The sequence below is a fragment of the Xenopus laevis genome, chromosome 8S (assembly GCF_017654675.1).
Source record: "Xenopus laevis strain J_2021 chromosome 8S, Xenopus_laevis_v10.1, whole genome shotgun sequence".
In the NCBI taxonomy this organism is placed as follows: Eukaryota; Metazoa; Chordata; class Amphibia; order Anura; family Pipidae; genus Xenopus; species Xenopus laevis.
This window is the reverse complement of record NC_054386.1, coordinates 85,504,731-85,524,945: the sequence shown is the minus strand read 5'-3', so window position 1 is coordinate 85,524,945 and position 20,215 is coordinate 85,504,731. Positions and strand designations below refer to the sequence as shown.

At 40.2% G+C, this 20,215-nt stretch overlaps 1 protein-coding gene across 4 annotated transcripts in view; it reads left to right on the top strand.

Moving 5' to 3' along the window:
* Window positions 1-20,215, top strand: part of bicra.S (BRD4 interacting chromatin remodelling complex associated protein S homeolog) — a 55,456-nt gene that overhangs the window by 14,386 nt on the left and 20,855 nt on the right. For 2 of the 4 annotated variants that reach the window (XM_018233351.2, XM_041575329.1), the window contains 4 exons: window positions 2,709-2,859; window positions 16,393-16,438; window positions 17,357-17,399; window positions 17,966-18,031. In XM_018233351.2, coding sequence (XP_018088840.1) covers window positions 16,398-16,438; window positions 17,357-17,399; window positions 17,966-18,031 — 150 coding nt within the window. In that variant the 5' untranslated portion in view covers window positions 2,709-2,859; window positions 16,393-16,397. The remainder of the gene's footprint in view (window positions 1-2,708; window positions 2,860-16,392; window positions 16,439-17,356; window positions 17,400-17,965; window positions 18,032-20,215) is intronic. The other 2 variants (XM_018233349.2, XM_018233350.2) reach the window with 2 other exon arrangements.

Below are 20,215 nucleotides of genomic sequence, written 5' to 3'. Positions count from 1 at the left end.
TTTATAACATCATTTTTATAACACTACCTATGTCCTACTACCATTATGATGATTAGCTAAAAGCTGCCAGATCTTGATTTTTAAGGATTAGATTTCTCATTAAAATGTTTATATTTCGGTGTATATATAATAAAAAAAAAAAAAAAAAATATATATATATATATATATATATATATATATATATATATATATATATATATATATATATATATATATATATATATATATATATATATATATAAATCCATTGTTTTCCTGTTGGAGGGCCCCTTTTAATATTACATCTGTATTTTTCATGCTGCTCCAGAGATTTTTGAATCTTGAGCCTGACTTCTGTTATGGACAAAGGTTACTACTGAGATCTGAGGTCAAAGATCATTGTAGGGTGACTACTGTTTTGAGAAATAAACCGCTATTTGGCCACCTGATATTTCCTTTTCATGACATTTCTAAAACATCAGATATGCATGAAAGTAACGCTGTAGTACATGTATGTACCGTGGGGAACAATTTTTGCCTTAGTAGCTTAATGTAACTTAATGTAACGTTTTTGATAATGTTCTCCTGTGTTTAAAAGAGCCTTGTTTTTCAAACAGGATCTGATTATGTAATAAATAAATTATGAAAATAAGTAGCTGTTATTCCTGGCAAATGTTCTTCTAAAAATGAAACAAATAAAACAATTTATATCTGCTCCCTAAATATTTGTTTGTAAGAGCTGATACATGGCATAGCAGCGCATGAGCAAGATCAGCCCAGTTTAAAGTAGGGATGCACCGAATCCACGATTTTGTATTCGGCAGAGCCCCCGAATCCTTCACAAAAGATTCGGCCAAATGCCGAACCGAATCCAAATCCTAATTTGCATATGCAAATTCGGGGTTAGATGGGGGAAACATTTTTACTTCCTTGTTTTGTGACAAAGTCACATGATTTCCCTCCCCACCCCTAATTTGCATATGCAAATTAGGATTCAGAATCCTGCTGAAAAAAGCCGATTGCCGAACCGAATCCTGGATTCGGTGCATCCCTAGTTTAAAGTGGTACTGCTATTACATACATGTAACATTTGTGAATATTCTTCTTCAGTGCTGCAACTGTAGTCGTTTTTTAGCCTATGATTAAGTGTTTGTCAACGTGTAAGGCTATGGATACAATAAATTATTCTATACCCTGAAAACTTTTGCCTGGTGGAAGTTCGCCTGTTTGAGTGCCTGCTTTAAAGACATTTTTATTGTAATAGTTTTTTAATCAAGTATCCTCAAGCAAGCAGCCCCCCCCCCCCTCGTTTTATTGAGCCGAAGACATGCTGCAACATGGTTCTTTAGGGAAATGGTGATAAGTTATTGTCACAAATTTATTAAGGCTACTATATGTTTGCTATTTTTCTGCACCTATTGATGGTTTCTATGGTAGACCAAAATTTACAAAAAAACATTCAATCCCATTTAAGTCAGTGTGCAGTTTCTTTGTATACCATTCCCATCCCATTTAGCTTCAGCACTAAGGTGTATTATTGTGCACCTAACTTACACGATTATGTAGAATTTTTTTATTTATTTTTTTTAGCTTACACATCAGCAGTGGCGTAACAAGATGTTACTAGGCCCCACAGCAAATTGATTTTAGGACCCTCCAACATATCCAGAGTTTGGCCTTTTTAACCATTTTATGTTGAAATTGCTCTTTAAGTTGGGCTTTATGGGGCTCCCTATATCTCCTGGGCCCCCCTGCAGCCACAGGGTCTGCTTCCTCTGTATTTACACCCCTGCACATCAGCTTTTTTGATGCCAGTTTAATCCAAGACCATGGCTTGCAGATGGTATTCAAATGACTCCACCAACTAGATTAAAGGAGAAGGAAAGTCTGTTTGCGCCTTCGGGGTGCCAAATGTTAGGCACCCTCAAATGATTGTATTGACTTACCTGAAACCCCGGTGCTCCTATCAGCAGAAAACTACGATGGCCCGGGGTTATTCCAGTGAGCACCACGGAGAGATCTTCTTCCTGCTTCCTCAATCTTCCCGTGGTTGTGCATGCGCAGTAGAATGGAAAGCTATTGTGTTCTACTACGCATGCATTTGCCCTGGTAAATTTGAAGAAAGAAGAAGCCGAAAGAAAAAGATCTCTCCGTGGTGCTCGCTAGAAAAACCCATGGCGAGTGTAGTGTTCTGCCGATAGGAGCAGCGGCCAGGGTTTCAGGTAAGTCAATACCATCACTAGGGGGTGCCTAACATTTGGCACCCCCTAGTGCAAACAGACTTTCCTTCTCCTTTAATTGGCAGATTTTATTTAAAATTTGGACAGATTAATATTTGTGGAGAATATTTGTCTAGCAGATTTGCTGTCTGCTACTCTGGCCATATAATTCTGCTTAAGACCAAAGCTGGCCATATATAACCAACTTTAAATCAGTATCGCACAGGCTTTATTATCACCATGCTTATTAAAATGGCCTTCCCTGTTGGCGCCATCATTCCATTTTTACTAAAAGCCATTATGAAAATATGGTTTCATTTACTCAGGTTTTTTTTTTTTTGTAAGGCTCATGTCCACATTTATTATCTTGAGATCAATGGGCTAGGGACTAGGAACTCAGGAAATACTGTCATAGTTCTAGAATAGCAATCAAGTACATCGCTGATCATCAATTGTTGTAATATCATTGCTCTATAGTAAATGTGCTGCTCTGCTAACTGCTTTCTACAGGCATTATTTTACTGCATTGAAGTAACGGTAGAATTACTGGGTCATTCCAGATAGTCCAGTTTCCATAAGACCTACTGGCTATTGATCAGGAAGAAGCTGACGCAAATCATGTGATTAACAGGAAATCATCTCATCCAATCAAGCACAAAAAGTGAGTGTAACTTTAAAAAACCTAAATATAGAAAGAATTAATGTAACTGCTTAATACTCCACCGTTGTTATGGAAGCAAAGCAAGATTTTTATATTTTATCGTGTAAAGTTACGTGACCTAAATTAAGGGCTCAGGCACCAGGTTAGAGTTCAATTAGACAGGATATGCCAATATGTTTTATTAGAAGTATGGACAGAAGGTGGGGGGGTAATTGTTTTTTAGCATCAATATATTTAATGCAGCTCTTTAAATAATTTTTTTTTTTTTGTAATTCACATCAGTCCCAGCCCTTAGTGGAGTTTATATCTAAGGTCCCTATCACATTCTCATAAGCCACCTTACCCATATTTCAGTTATCATGCAATTTAAGTGTATTACCTTTATCGATTTATATATTTTGTATACACTTATTTTGTATGCGCTTTCACATTACAGCTTGTATCATCAATACAGTAGCAGGTGGTGCCGATATAGGATGTATTATCTGGGATTATTGAGACCTGGTGATTTCGATATAATGGGTTTTTCCATTAATATGGAATATAACCCTTAAAAGGGACCTGTCGCCCACACCTGAAAATCTGTATAATAAAAGTCCTTTTAAAATTAATCTTGAAACCCAAATTCTTTTTTTTCATTAAAAAAAACATAATGGTTTTGAACTTGTTTAAAACTCTCAACTGTCAATCATATATTGCCTGCCCCGCCTCTATGCCTTAGGCATAGAAGCAGGGCAGGCAATTACTTTCACTTTCCGTTCTGCGATTCCTAGATGTCTGTGTTGTCATTACTTAACCCTTCTGTCTCCAACATTTAATTTTGTAGCCAGTACATGGGCATGGACATCAGGTGCCCCATTTTGGTGCATAAACAAGATTCTGACATGATCTAAAGCTTGCCTTAATAACAGTGTCCACAAAATGGCTGCTGCCTGTTTCACATGATTGTGAATTCCAAGACTAAAAAGAAACAAGTTTTAAATAATTTTATATAGTGTGACTGAAGTTTATTTTGCTTGACTAAGATCATAAAGCAGGATTTGGAATAATTTTTCAGGGTGACAGGTCCCCTTTAAAGTGATACTGACACATTCCTATAAAAATAGGAACGTTTCGCTATCACTTTAAGTTAGAGTCTTGCACTGGGTTGGGTACCCGTGGGTTACCCGCAAAAAATCCCTTTGGAATGAGGGTAGGATTTTCAGGTGCGGATATAGATGCGGGTCTGCAGGTTGGTTTGCAGGTCTCGTCTAAATTTCTTTTCTTATGTTCTATTGACTATATTTTAGTCCTTTTAAAATTTTACAAAACTTGTTTCTGTCTCGCCCACTTTTGATGATGTAACTTCCAGTTTGTAGCAACACCACTTCCTGTTTGATGATGGTCAGCGGGTTGCGGATAAGGCAGTTGCTGGTCCGGGTTGGGTAGAGGATCAAAGTGGGTAAATATGCTGGTCGGGTAGGGGTCTTAGAATTTGGTTCTGCGCAGTGACTGAGCCCAGTAAATTGTTTAATAATAGGATTGGCGGTAGGAGTTTACTTGAGAAATCCAAAAAGGGTGCTGGACTATTTTTGTATATCTGCGTAGGACTCTACTTTAAGTCTTCAAGAACCCGCTAAAGACTAAATAAACTCAATTGGATAGAGATGTGGATTTATGCAGATTAGGAAGGATTAACTACAAGGAACTCCTTTATTTTTACAGAGCAAAATAAAATAATTATAAAAAATTTAATTGTTTGCTTAAAATGAAATGGGAGATGATGTATAATTCAGAGCTTTCTGGATAACATGTTTCCTGGTAAGAGATCCCATACCCTTTACTTTTCTCCTCCTAATAAGGTATATCTGTTGGTTATGTGGATTTAGCCTTTGCCCTCAAGGCGTGTGTGCTGATATTGACACTCTGAATAAGGCTTGTTTGTAATGTGAGTGGATGTTTGGCTGAGCTCAGGGTTCCTCGAGAGTAGCCTTAAGCAAGAATGTTTCTGTTCACACTGAATTATCCAATTAATCAGGTTTAAATGACCACTTTCTTAAAAATGGATCTAAAAGGCAGCTTTGCAGTTTGTCCTTGTGGTATGGAAGTCTGAGGCAATTTCTGAACAGTGGATCCTTTTTCTATTAATTTGGCTAAAGATGGCGCACTCTGTTCATATACTCAAATGAATGTACTAATGTACCTGTGCTGGGGCTATTTAGTTTTTGGTAATATTCTTTAAAGTCTTCTCATCAAGGTTTCTTTGCTGTATAGCATTTTGTAAACTTTTTTTTATATAAATAAAGGATGGTGATGTTTTAGTTCCCATAAGAGTCTGGGGCTTTCAGTGAATCTTGCACTTGGGTGCATTCTTTATTGTACGGATGTTTCTGTTTGTCGTCTCTATTGCCAATGGAGTTATATTGTGTTGCATACATTTGAATTTTACTCATCTGTTCATTCCTGAGGAGCTGGCACGTTGGTTAAAGGGATACTGTCATGGGAAAACATGTTTTTTTTTTTTTTTCCAAACACATCAGTTAATATTGCTGAAATCAGAATTCTCCACTGAAACCCAGATCTCAAAAGAGCAAACAGATTTTGAAATTAGACCTAATGTCAGTTTCCCAGCTGCCCCCAGTCATGCGACTTGTGCTCTGATAAACTTCAGTTACTCTTTACTGCTGTACTGCAAGTTGGAGTGATATCACCTCCTCCCTCCCTCCCCCCCCCAGCAGCCTAACAACAGAACAATGGAAAGGTAATGATATCAACTCACAAACACAAGATAACAGCTCCCTGGAAGATCTCAGAACCGCACTCAATAGCAGTGTCAGACTGGCCAGTCCCCTCTCCTGATAGGCAAAATAAAGTTTTTTAGGCGCCGCACAATGCCATCTGTGCATCAGTGTGGCACCTTCACACGGGCACGCAGAGCGGCGCCTTCATGCTTGCGCGCTCGGCGCGTCATAGTAGGGGGGTGGGGGTTTGAAGGGGCCCTGGACATTTGTCCCGATGGGCCCCCCAGTCTGACCCTGCTCAATAGTAAAAGCCAAGTCCCACTGAGACTGATTCAGTTACATTAAGTAGAAGAAATAACAGCCTGCCAGAAAGTAGTTCCATCCTAAAGTGCAGGCACAAGTCACATGACTGGGGCAGCTGGGAAACTGACAGTATGTCTAGCCCCATGTCAGATTTCAAAATTGAGTATAAAAAAATCTGTTTGATCTTTTGAGAACTGGATTTCAGTGCAAAATTCTGCTGGAGCAGCACTATTAACTGATGCGTTTTGGCAAAAACATGTTTTCCCACGACAGTATCCCTTTAAGGGATATTTTCTGCAGTTATGCCTGACATAACCCGTGCCTTGGTCTACTGAATAGAGATGGGCTAATTTGACCTGTTTCTCCAAAAATTTGCCGTCAGCGCAAAATCGCAGACGCCCATTAAAGTCTATGGGCGTCAAAAAATTGTCGCGCGTCTTTTTTTTTTTTTTTTTTACGCACAATGCCATACAAGTCTATGGGCATCATTTCCACGGCCCATCTCTACTACTGACCAAGATTTGGCATGACATAGGTGATAAATCTCAGCTGCTACCATCAACCAGTCGGGTATTTGCTTTCACTTTCCAACTTGAAGTTTATCAACTAGTTGCTGTTGGCAATTGCAGTCATACAAATTAGCTTTGTTTTTTTTTATTGGTACATATGAGAAAGCTCTTAACCCTCCCTCTTCCTCAAAAAGATATATCTGCAAAAGGTAAGAAACACAGGGAAGTTTTACAGTGTTTCCTTCTTTAGAACAGAAAGTAGATCTAACATCCAGCAGCCCTATGGCCGAACGATGGGATTACGATGAGAGCGCAATGGGCTCCGGCGGGATGGTCGGGACAAAATCAAACCTGTCCGATCGACCAAACGACCGATCTCCACCGGACAAAAAATATCGGGACTCTCCACACAGTCCGAAAATCATACGAATCCTCGATTCGTACGATAGGATATTTGCGCCTATGGGCCAGCTTTAAATAGCTTTTTAGATTTATTTTGCTTTCTGTCCTGTTTTGTTGCGCAAAATTTACTTTATAATATTAGGACTGAACTGTAACTACATTCAGTGGTTACAGAATGAGAATGTAGTATCCGCGTGACCTACTTGCAATTTCTGTTGACCAGTTTGAAACATTTATTATGGAAGTGTAGGTCTTATGAACAGCTATCCCTGTGTGTGCAGTACACACTACCTCTTTTGGATCTGGTCCACGCTTCTGGTTATTAATGCACAATAAAAGTGATTCAGTGTGAGTACAGGACAGAGTCTGAGCTGGAATTTGAGAGGATGGTGTTTGTGTACTTTAGGTTGTTACAGCTGGGTTATAAAAACAAACTAAAAACAAACAAAAAATGAAAGCCAATCACTAAAATCAATGTAGCAGCACACCAATAAGGAATGTTCAGTTGTTTCACTTCTTAGGGTAAGGACACACACGACGATTTGTCGCCAACGTTTTAAAAAAGTAAATCGCGGCGGCAAGACGATCGTCTTTTTTGAACAGACGATTCACAGCGACTATTGGCACAGAGCGATTTGTATCCCATTACTCTGTGCGGTACGTGCTCCACCCAAACCGGAAACGGTTTGTGCTTCCCGCTGTAACCTGGCGTCTTTACGTTCTTGCGTCATTGCGTTCGCATTGTAATTTGAATACAATTGCTGCTACTTATCTGTATGTGTGTGCGTGTCTAGGAGATTTCAGTGCTTTTCTAAGTACATGCTATTTCTGATAAATCGCTCGGAAAAGGGTCTGTGCGTTTTGGAGCTACAGGCGATTCACAAACGCGCTGTGGGCACAGGAGCTGGCGTCTTTCATTTGGTTTTGTTCAGAGACAAAACGAGCGATATGTCGCCGCGATTTGCTTTTTAAAAACGTTGGCGACAAATCGTCCAGTGTGTCCTTACCCTTAGTTCAATCACAGAGTTTAAGGGCAGAGACACGCGCTGCGTTTCGAGCAGATTATAAACCCAGCGACAAATCTCCTCTTTCGGGACGATTAATCTCCCCGAACTGCCTCCCCTGCCTTCCAGCCGACTAGAATGTAAATCGCAGGCAAGATGGCGCTCTGAGCACTTCGTTCTCGGAAGTTGCCTTACGAGGAAATTTCAGGCGACTTCAGAAAACGAGGCCCTCAGAGTGCCATCCCGCCGGCAATTTACATTAGTTGCCCGAAGAAGAAGAGATTTGTCGCCGGGTGACTAATCTCCCCGAATTGCATTGTGTGTCTCTGCCCTAAATGGGTAAAACATAGTATATGGATGTGTGTTGTATGGGCATCTGTTAGAGATTTTTATGCTCTGTTTATCTCTGTATAATTTTGGAATTGGGATTAGAACAATCCTTTAGTCAGTCCGTTAACAAAACCAAATGGATTAGAAAGTGCAACAAAATATGCACATACTGATTTTTGTACTAGTTAAAAAAATAATAATAATTATAATAAAAAAAAAAGCAAATTGATACAGGTATGGGACCTGTTATCCAGAACGCTCAGGACCTGGCGCGTTCCGGATAACGGATCTTTCCGCAATTTGGATCTTCATACCTCAAATCTACTAGAAAATCATTTAAACAATAAGTAAACCCAATAGGCTGGTTCTGCTTCAAATAAGGATTAATTATATCTTGGATCAAGTACAAGGCACTGTTTTATTATTACAGAGAAAATTAAATTGTTTTTAAACATTTGGGTTATTTAATTATAATGGAGTCTATGGTAGACGGCCTTTCCATAATTCACAGCTTTTGGATAACAGGTTTCCAGAAAACGGCTCCCATACCTGTACAGTGTTCAGCCTTGCTAGTGCTCCTACCACTTACTAACCCTTACTCTTCCTGCATTACTGGTCAGTATTTATTGGCGCATCAAATTTCAATTTATAGATTTACTAAAGAAAAAGATGATAATATAATTTATTGGTTTGTAATTATTTATTTTGCATGAATAGTGATTTTATAAAGCTTGCTCACTTAACTTATTAAGTAAAAGGGGTAACCCCCGGTGGTGCAGAACTCTCTAGACACTGCCCCAGTAGTTTTACTGTGTTTGCTGCATATTTGACTACTTAACACAAGAAAACTTTTTTTATAGTTGTGTTTGACTGGAGTCACTTGTTGACTGTTGTAGACCTGTCTGTATAATTCCTATGAATTTATCTCACCCAATTTCTTACATATAATTTTTTTTAAAAAAAGCTAAATATTGATGCCAAGGGTCTACTGAACAGTTTGATGCCCAATATGCGTAAGTATACCAAAGCAGCTGGCATGTGCGGACCCCAAATAAAAATAGTGCATATGACTTTTCTCGGCTACCAATTTGAACAAAGCCCCCTGATTGCAAAGTATGTTATACTTTCTACTCCAAAATAACCAAACTGCAAAGTTACCCTAAAATAAACATAGGGAACAACAATGTAAGCTTAAAACCACAATAAAAAGACAAAAATCAAACACAATTGGGCAAATCAATGAAATAAAATAACTGAGTTGACAGCGTGGTTAACATACAGAATACTTGATCCAATAGCCATGCTGTGAAATCAACCGGTTTTAGTGGTAAAACAAGAGGCAAAATGATAAAATAAAGAACTAAAAAAAAAAAAAGGAAAGAAATGTGTGCTTGTTTATGCATGCATATACAGATCTAAAAAGTGTATAAATGTATGATTGTGTAAATGTGTGCAAAGAGCAAACAAAAGGCCACTTACTGTTTCCGTGGGCAGGAGGGACCTTGGCAACGTTGGAGGATCACAAGCGCAGAGCAGGAACTGAGTGGGTGGGCGCTGGGTCCTGGAGGTCTCGTGATGTGTCGGATTGTGTCAGTCCTGCGACAATCCAGTAAGAAAGTCAGCCCTGTGATGATCGCATCGCAGGACTGACACGGACGTTGCCTAGGGGGTAGTGGCCTCTCTGACTCGCTGCACAGCGGCAAAAGCCACCAGTGCAGTGAGGAAACCCTTTAATGCAAAGCATGTAGGTAGTGCGTGCTTGGCACTTAGAGCATTTTTCAACCAGAACGTAGTACCTACATGCTTGCCAGTTAAAGGGTTAATTACAAGCCCTTAGCAGTGAACATCTGTGCCTTCAAATATGCCCTCAGTAGCTCCCCATTAGTGAAGTGAGGGCCAACCCGATACCCGCGGGACCCGCGGGTTTGGGTCGACCTCGAACTGCTCCTCGCGGGCGGGTGTATTTGAGCTCTTCTCCTGCTCTCCCCGCCCGCCACCTTCAAATGCCAGCATCCAGGTTCCGGTTTTATAGTCTTGCGTCTGCTCGCCCGCCACTTTTGTGACGTCATTGATGGGGAGGGGCGGGTCTATAAAAGGATACCAGAAGCGTGGGCGCGGGCTGAAGCAGGGTGGGTTAGGGGCGGGTGCGGGTCAGGAAAACCCTGACCCACACATCACTATTCTCCATCCATGTTTCTTCTGATTCTCGGCACATTCTCTGTGCTGCTGTCCATTACCTGAGCATAGGGATGGACTCTAATTATGTATACCAATATAATAATATTACACATCATCACAGAGACCATATGCATCTTAATTTAATTATCAATTTGTACAAGTGACGAGATGAACTGCATTTTCTTCTTAAAGGGGACCTGCCACTCGAAAAAAATGATTCCATATACTATTTTATCACGTTAATCAAGCAAATTAAACTTTAATTACACTATATAAATTATTTTAATCTTGTTTCCTTCGGTCTGGGAATCCATAATTATAGCAAGCAGGCGCCATTTAGTGGACGCTGTTATTAAGCCATCTTCTCAAAATCTTGTTTGTGCACCAGAATGGGGGAATAGAAGTCCATCCCCATGCACTGGTTACACAATTAAATGGTAACGGGAGAGGTGGAATGTGGGGAGTGCAGTGACATCAAGTAAGTGCTGAATGGAAAGTGAAAGTAATTGCCTACTTTGCCTAAGACATAGAGGAGGGGCAGGCAATATTTGATTGACAGCTGAGATATTTAAATGAGTTTACAACAGCTATGAACGCGTTAATAAAAAAAAAAATTGGATTTCATGTTTCATTTGAAAAGGACTTTTATTATACAGCCTTTTATGTCTGGGTGACAGGTCCGCTTTATTGATTTGCGCCGACCCCTAATTTGCCCAGAGCCCACTGAGCGTGTGTCCTAGCAAAATCCAAGATGGTGAGCCTCAATGCACAACTTTGAAGGTCTGGATCATTAATGTTATAGAAATTCTGATGGTGCTGTAAGTTCAGTATATAAAATATGGCTTTTCTAGCCATAATTTTTTAAGCACATTTAAATACAGTGTAGATTTGAAATATTCTCTTCACTTTAAATCATGTGTTTAGACATTACCAAAATAACCTACTATGTTATAGTTTCCCTCGAAAATTCTTTAAGCAATTCTATAGCAAGGATTAGCCACTTTCTCTGTATCCTTTTGACAAGACTTGAGTCAGTTTTTTGGAACTGCATGACTTTGCTTCTTTGGCTACTGGAATGTACTTTATACACAACACGCAGAACTTCAACAGGCAGTTAAAGTCTGATTCTCATATATCCTCTGAAGATCTCCGGGCTCTAAACACTTCAACTAAAATATTTTTATTTTCTTTACTCCTCCTGTGTGTTTTTTTTTTCCCCTGGATTTTATTTAGTTTGTTGCGTTCTTGAGATTTGGGATGTGTTTGAAGGCAAAGTAAGTGATGTGGCTGTGTGTGTTTTTGTGTAAATAGTGAAAATGGGTTCCTACTATCTCTTCGTCCATTTGCAACCAGACAGGCTGTGGTGGCATGTACAGTGAAGGGAAAGAATCCAGCTCTGGGATTTTTTCTGGCAGGGGAGGGAGGAGAGTCATGTGTTTTGTGTTTGCTTCTTAGCGCCGGGCTATGTAACCCTATCGCTGCCAAATATTGCACAATACTGGGCCTAGTCTATCCTTTTGTGCAGAGCTTGTTCTGCCCCATATTGACCCATGCAGGGCTAGTGTTCCCTCTATACTGTGCCACACAATTGTTTCCCATTGTTCAATTACAAGGGATGTAACCATGGATTGTATCATGTAAAGTCCCCTGAACCTACAGTCGCTGTGTACAACTGAAAGCTTCATATTTATCATATATGTTGTTCTTTTCTAGGAATATCATTAATCTGTTTGTTGGCTTCCTGGGTATTGTATATGGCAGAGCAGTGGTCCCCAACCAGTGGCTTGTGAGCAACATGTTGCTCTCCAACCCCTTTGATGTTGCTCCCTGACCCCTTGGATGTTGCTCCCCGTGGCCTCAAAGCAGGCGCTTATTTATGAATTACTAGCTTGTAGGCAGGCTTTGGTTGCATAAAAACTTGGTTTACTACCAAAATGAGCTTCCTGCTGGTTGACCATTCACACTGAGGCTAGCTAATCGTCAATCACAGCACTTATTCGGCACACCCAGGATCATTTTTCATGCTCCCCAACTCCTTTTACATTTAAATGTTGCTCACAGGTAAAAAAGGTTGGGGACCCCTGTGATGGAGCATACACAACAGTTAGTAATCTGCGGTGAAGGACAGGGTTTCCTATTTTAACGTGGAAGAATACCAGAATAACCCACTTTTTTTTTTCTTTTTTTTTTTACTTGTGGGTGTCAAAACTTAAGCACACCCAAGTGATTGTATCTACTTACGTGACACCCGGGGCCGGTGCACCTATCAGGAGAAAGCTGCACTGGCCCAGGATTCTCCCAGCGAGTACCACGGAGCAATCGTCTTCCGGCTTCTTTCTTCAAATTAACCGGGACAGATGCATGAGCAGTAGAGCGAAATAGCCAGCTTTTTCGTTAAAGTTCCACTTTACGCTCTACTCTATCTTGACGATTCAGCATTAACACAGCGGCCGATGATGCACCTGATCAGAGACGGAACTAGGTGGGGGCGGGCCCTGGTGCGGCCCGTGCAGCCTGGCCCTGCCCCACCCTCTTCCGTACGCCGCGTGACTGCCGAGGGGCCCTGGCCCAATTGCTCCCCCGGTAGTTACGCCACTGCACCTGATCAAAATTTTCCTCCAGGGCCTGATCGATGAGCTGTCCAGTATCCAAAGCTTCTGCTGATGTTAGTAGGCTCTTTTCCCATGAAACATGCACCGAATATTGCATGAAAATTAGTTGTTACGTTAATATCACTGCGCGTATGGCCACCTTTAGTACTAACAGTCTATCAAACATGCATTGTTAGTTTGAAATATAATGTTACCAACTAAAGGTAAAATAAACCTTTAAAAGCAAAGCTGCATCTCTAATAAACTCTAGTTAATTATGAGTGCCTCTGCACAAAGGTCCAGAAAATTCAATGGGGGTATTATCCTTTTAAAATCTCATGTTTATTGTGCTGATGGTTACTGTCCAACTCCGATGTGTGGTTACTGCTTGGCTGCACAGAAACCTGTCCACTATTGACCTGACCAACGTTTAGCACTTCATATTTTGTGTTTTAATACTATGGCAATACAGGTATAGGATCCCTTATCCGGAAACCCGATATCCAGAAAGCTCCGAATTACGGAATGGCTCCCATAGACTCCATTTTATCCAAATAATCCAAATTTTTAAAAACAATTTTCTTTTTCTCTGTAATAATAAAACCGTAGCTTGTACTTGATCCCAGCTAAGATATAATTAATCCTTATTGGAAGTAAAACCAGCCTATTGGGTTTATTTAATGTTTAAATGAATTTCTAGTAGACTTTAGGCATGAAGACTCGAATTACGGAAAGATCCGTTATCCGGAAAACCCCAGGTCCCGAGCATTCTGGATAACAGGTCCCATACCTGTACTATATTTGGGCTGCGCACGCCTTTTTAGATGCATTGGGGTCCGTTTACTAAAGTGCAGTAAATTTGACTTTACGTTTCCAGATGTTATAGCTGCTAATATTTTTCCACCAGAATATTCGCATCGACTAAGTTTGCTAAACAGTGATGCGCTCAAAAGTCATTTTCGATCATTTGCGGTAACTACGTTGACGAACCAGCTTACGTTAGCGGTAATTTTAGGAAGTTGCGAATTTTCTGGCAACAAATTAAGGTTGCAAATATTTATGCTATAACGTAGTCTTGTTTTATGGCATTTATTATGGCATGATTCATGGCCAGATATGTATGTTCAAAACTGCTAAACTTTATAGATATTATCAACAACACAGTAAACAGATTTCACCCAATCAAACATGTAGGCATCATATCAATCCACATTTCAATACATACAGTGACACGACTTTCCCCTTGCCAATAGAATCATATAAATAAAATTCATAAACAAGTTTTACCAATCAATCTGTGTGCATCATATAAATGTAGTCTAATCTAGGCTGACGAAGCCTTTGGTCCCTCCTAGCCATAATAAATCGTCTTTCAGATGAAAAAGCAGCAGACAAAGTAATAATCCAAAACATCTTATTATCCTGTCACTTCTCTCCTGTCAGGAATGGGAACAGATTGATGGGTAAAACAAGGTGTTATGGGATATTTCCTGACCCTTGAGAATTTTCTGGTGAAAAAATAAATTACCGCCACTACTATAGGTAAAATTTTGCGAATATTCTGGCGTTAATTTTGTCTTTTGTATATTTCGCTGTTTAGTAAACCAGGTATCAATGTGTACGTAGCGTTATTTTCAACAAATGCAATAACTGGCGAAAACATATTCTTCTTGCACAAGAAAATTCGCAAATTTATATTTACCGCAGGTTAGTAAACTGGCGAAAACATATTTGGAGACAAATTTGTCTATATTTTGTGCGCGTATTTTTTACAGCGCTTTAGTAAACGGACCCCAAAGTCCCGTGCCAGACAGCTAACATGGAGTTGAATGTTGCTTCTTGCATTATGAAGTTGCATGGCAAAAGAGCGCGCACATTGCACAGGCTGAATGTTTCAAAGCCCCACTGTTTGTTGGTGATGAAATCTTGCTGTGCGTTTCCTACAAGCTGCTTGCAATTGTTTCTTCATGTAGTGTTTCCGCTGTCCTGCTCGCAGACTGTGCAGATGTATTGCACATTGCATGACAGAGAGAGAGATCTTCCTGGCTTGTAACTGGAACCTCTCCTTGCCTCTGCCCAGACATGGCTTGCTGCCAGATCTTATGGCTTCCAGAACAGTCATCTCTCACCTTCCAGCTATTGCCTGTGCCAGATAGCCATTAGCATGATGTTCTTATCCTCCTAATGATGGTTCCGAAGCAGTCTGCCAACAAACTAATAGAAGCAAAGTATATGTTTATTAATACATAAATACACTATATATAAAGAGCACAAGCACTTTTCAATATAAGTATTTGCTTTTTAAGAATTCATTATAGAGGACTACCAATGCTTAATCTATAAACATCCCAGTGTGATCTGATAAGCAATTGAATGAATGAACACTTATTTAGTTATTTAATTTGTATTTCCCTTAAGGAGTGAACCATAGTACTAGTACATAGGGCATGTCATACATTTTAACTATTAAGAGCAGTGATCCCCAACCAGTAGCTCGCGAGCAACATGTTGCTCTCCAACCCCTTGGATGTTGCTCTCTGTGTCCTCAAAGCAGATGCTTATTTTTGAATTACAAGCTTGGAAGCAAGTTTTAATTGCATAAAAACTAAGTATAGTACCAAATAGAGCCTCTTGTAGGCTGCTAGTCCACATAGGGGCAACCAAATAGCCACCACAGCCCTTATTTGGCACCCCAAGGGACTATTTTATGCTTGTGTTGCTCTCCAACTCTTTTTACATTTGAATGTGGCTCACGGGTAAAAAAAAGGTTGGGGACCTCTGATTAAGAGTATTGCATATATTGTATGGCAAAAAAAAAAAGCAAAATGATAGTCTGCACCAATAGAAATGTAAGACAACTTGAGTGAAATAAACTTTTCTTTGCTGCTTTCCCTTTGCAGGTATAAAAGGTTTCCCTAGTCATTATGTAAAGGAGAAGGAAAGCTACCAATGTAGTTTATTGGCAATAGACTAGCCACAACAGTGCAAACTAGAATGCTATTTTTATTCATAAGAATGCTTTTCCATACCTGACTAAACAGCTCCAGACAGCAGCTGCCATATTAGCTTGGTGTAACATCACTTCCTGCCTCAGTCTCCCCTTGCTCACTCATAGCTATGAGCTCAGATTACAGCAGGGAGAGGAGGAGGGAGGGGGAGAAGCAAACTGAGCATGCTCAAGCCCTGCCCTGGAGGTTTAAGATGAAAACAGGAAGTCTGATACAGAAGCCCATGTGTACACAATAGAAGGAAAGAAATGTGGTGTTTCTTTTGACAGAGGACTCAAAGAAGCATTACTTTGAGGGTTTACTGGTGTATTTATGATAAAGCTTACTTAATTTTAGCCTTACCTTTTCCTCTAAAAAGATTGTCTGCCTTTTTTGCAAAGTCTTACCAGAGTGGTAGGGCTTAGCACAAGATATCCTTCCCCACTGAAATCAGTAATGTTTGTTTCATTTAACCATATGAAGTGACCACTATCTTTCTCATCTTGTAGTTGACATGGACGAAGAAGATGGCCGGTGCTTGTTAGATGTGATATGGTGAGTAACTCCTTCATACAGCTTGTATGATTTGGAATGTAACTTGTGAGTAAAGTCCTAAAATATGGACCAGGTTGTGTAACTCAGAGTAGCCTATTAGATGCTTGCTTTCACACAAGATAACAGTCATGTAAAATTGAATTCCTAACCCAACAAGTGTTTTTTTTTTATTTGTAATAATATTGGTGTGTAGGCACTACCTCAGGTCATTTTGCCTGGTCATGTGCTTTCAGAAAGAGCCAGCACTTTAGGATGGAACTGCTTTCTGGCAGGCTGTTGTTTCTCCTACTCAATGTAACTGAATGTGTCCCAGTGGGACTTGGATTTTACTATTGAGTGCTGTTCTTAGATCTACCAGGCAGCTGTTATCTTGTGTTAGGGAGCTGCTATCTGGTTACCTTCCCATTGTTCTGTTGTTAGGCTGCTGGGGGTAAAGGGGGTTGATATAACTCAAACTTGTAGTACAGCAGTAAATAGTGACTGGAGTTTATCAGGGCACATGTCACATGACTGGGGGACGCTGGGAAACTGACAATATGTCTAGCCCCATGTCCGATTTTCTAAATTAATTATAAAAAAAAATCTGTTTGCTCTTTTGAGAAATTGATCTCAGTGCAGAATTCTGCTGGAGCAGCACGATTAACTAATGCATTTTTGCATGACAGCATCCTTTTAAGGACTCTTAACACAGGTTTAAAAATTATTTGTTGGAGCTGACATTTCTCTTATGTGTACCATAAGTTGTTTGTTTTGTTTGTCCTCCAGTTCAGTAGATATACCTAATGCATAATGTACTACCAATGAGGATTCTAAAGCTGAGAAGGCAGTGCCCTTTGGCATATATATTGCATATGTCAAAATAGAAACAAATAACTGAACTTGTGCTCTTAACTAATCATTTGTTTTTTTTCCCCCTAGTGATCCCCAGGCTCTGAATGATTTCTTACATGGACATGATCAGGTGAGCATAGAAAAACAAAATGCAGAAACGGGTCTACTCTTAAAGGTGACATTTCAAGGAGGGTTGAACTTCCTTTTGTCACTATGGATTTTTGGTGACATGGGGGAAATGGGGAAAAAAAGAAAAAGTTTTGCACAAATAAGAATAAAATTAGACTTTTTATTGCATTGTGAATCTTAATTGCGCATTGCAAACCTTTAATAGGTGGCGTAAACTTTTGGAGCAAAATTAAGAAGTTTTATTAAACTGCACACTATCACAAACAATAAAATTTGCAATTTTTATCCTACTGTTGCGTGAGGGGAAAAGTATTTGCAAAGGCAAAATTTCGAACATTTATTTGCATTGCAAACAAATTGCAAATGATTTTTGCATTGGCGGACAATTTTAAATTCCCCAAAAAGTCACAGTTCTAATGAGTAAAAAATGTAAAAAGCTACATCACAGTGTAAGGAAATGTGTATTTTATATCTAACATTAGGCTGAGCCTGCTAATATTTGCTTTTTTTTTCTTGAAAATATTTATCTGAGATATTTGTAATTAATGTATTGTTTCTTTTCTTTAGATTGGTGCTGATGACCTCTTGGATAACACAGGAGATGCTGCAAGTGCCTTCTTTGTGGGCACTGGGGTAATTCATTTTATCATATGTCTTGATAGAAAAACTATTGGCACAAAGAATTTAGTGTGAAAATAGAACATGATTTATTTATTCTGACCTGAGCATGGAGTTTTTAAAAATGCGCACAGAAGTTTCAATTGTGCATGCACATTTGTGCACAGAGCCAAGATAGGAGTTAGGGTCAGGGCACACGCTCCGATTCAGGGAGATTAGTCGCCCGGCAACAAATCTCCTCTTCTTCAGGGCGACTAATCTCCCCGAACTGCCTCCAGCTAGCATGTATATCGCCGGTGGGATGGCACTCAGAGCGCTTTGTTTTCCGAAGTCGCTCGAAGTTTCCTCGTGAGGCAACTTCGGAAAATGAAGTGCACTGATTGCCATCCCGCCCGCAATTTACATTCTAGCTGGCGGGAGGCAGTCCGGGAAGATTAGTCGCCCCCGAAGAAGAAGAGATTTGTTGTTGGGTGACTAATCTCCCCGAATCTGAGCGTTTGCCCTGACCCTTAGAGGTAATGTTGAATACTAAATAATTCAGTTTACATATAATGCAGCAGACCTTACTGTAATTGGTTTTTGCACTCCTTTAAAAGGAAGTGTGTAAGCAGCAATTGGAATGTGTTGTAGAGTAAATCCTCTGGGCTCGCCATTTAGCTGTAAAATTTTGAACCAGGAGCTATTTTATTATAGAAGAGCACCCTGACATTTTAGGCAGATTCAGTGAGAAAGCAGCAATATGTTTAGCAAGCTCTAACTCCTCACCATAATTTCAAGCATGCCAAAATGTTTGAGAAACTTCGTTAAGTAAAGGGGCTTTATGTCCCCTTATTTAACATGAGTTCGGTGAATTGGGCTTGTGCTGAATTATACTCTTTCCTATTGTTTTGATAACTAAACATTTCTTAAACTTCAACAGGGTGATTGAAGCCATGACATGTTTATCCTTGCATGGTAAATAATTTGATGAACAGATAAGCCCCCTGTAAAATGGGCTCCTACTTACAAAACCGTAACAACAAGGCTTTAGGGAGGGGGCCCAAACTATTCATTTAAAGGGGTGGTTTACCTTTCAGGTAACACTTGTTATGTTATAGAACGCCAATTCTAAGCAACTTTTCAATTGGTTTTCGTTATTTATTTTTCATAGTTTTATAGTTATTTGCCTTTTTTTCTGACTCTTTGCAGCTTTCAAATGGGCAGGGGCGGTCCTGGCCCCTCCGCCGCCTGAGGCAGCAACAGTTGCTGCTGCCCCACCTCCCCCGGAAATTCGCTCTTAAAGTACCAGGAGCAGCATTTTTGCTGCCCCTGGTACCTAGTGGGGCGCTGCCGCCTGAGGCGACAGCCTCAACTCGCCTCATTGGCGAAGCACCCCTGCAAATGGGCTTTGCTGACTCCCTTCTAAAAAAACAAATGCTCTGTAAATGCCCCCATACACGGGCCAATAAAAGCTGCAGACAGTCGAGTCGACGGCTTATTGGCCCGTGTGTAGGGCCATTGAACGGGCTTATCCCGTTAGATCGCGGCTGCATCTGTGCATCTATGCAGCCCCCTGATCTGACCGTCCGTATCAGGGCCCACGAAAGGATCAGCCCGATATCGCTCACTTAAATGTGGGCACATCGGGAAGAGATCTGCTCGTTTGGCACATACTTTTAGAAAAGTATATTTTTACCAAATTGTTTATTTAGATGAAGCAGTGTTTTACAGATGTGTTTATTTGATATCTTTTTTTCTATATTTTAGGGATATAGTTTCCCTTTTTTGCTTTCCAGCTGCGTCTGTGGTCCCTAGTTTACCCAGCCCTACACACTCATTTGATTCTCAGAGAATGCCTATTTACTGGGCACCTACTGTGATTGCGAGTTCTGAATGTGTCAAATGAAAATCCGTGTTATGGCTTTGTCATTTATTGACCGTTTTCTATTCAAAATGCTACGTTAACATATTGATGAGGGTCGATACCAAGGCCCATCTTCGGGGCAAATTCACTAAGATGCGAAGTTGCGCCAGGCGCAACTTCGCCAGGCGTAGTTTCGCCAGCGCTCCACAAATTCACTAAAATCCGAAGTTGCGCTCAGGGGTAGCGTAAGGTTGCGAAGTTGCGCTAGTGTTGATTCGCTATGTAAAGCGAAGTTACGCTAGCGAAGGCTAATTTGCATACGGCGCCAAATTCAAATTTCAATGGAGGAATACGTA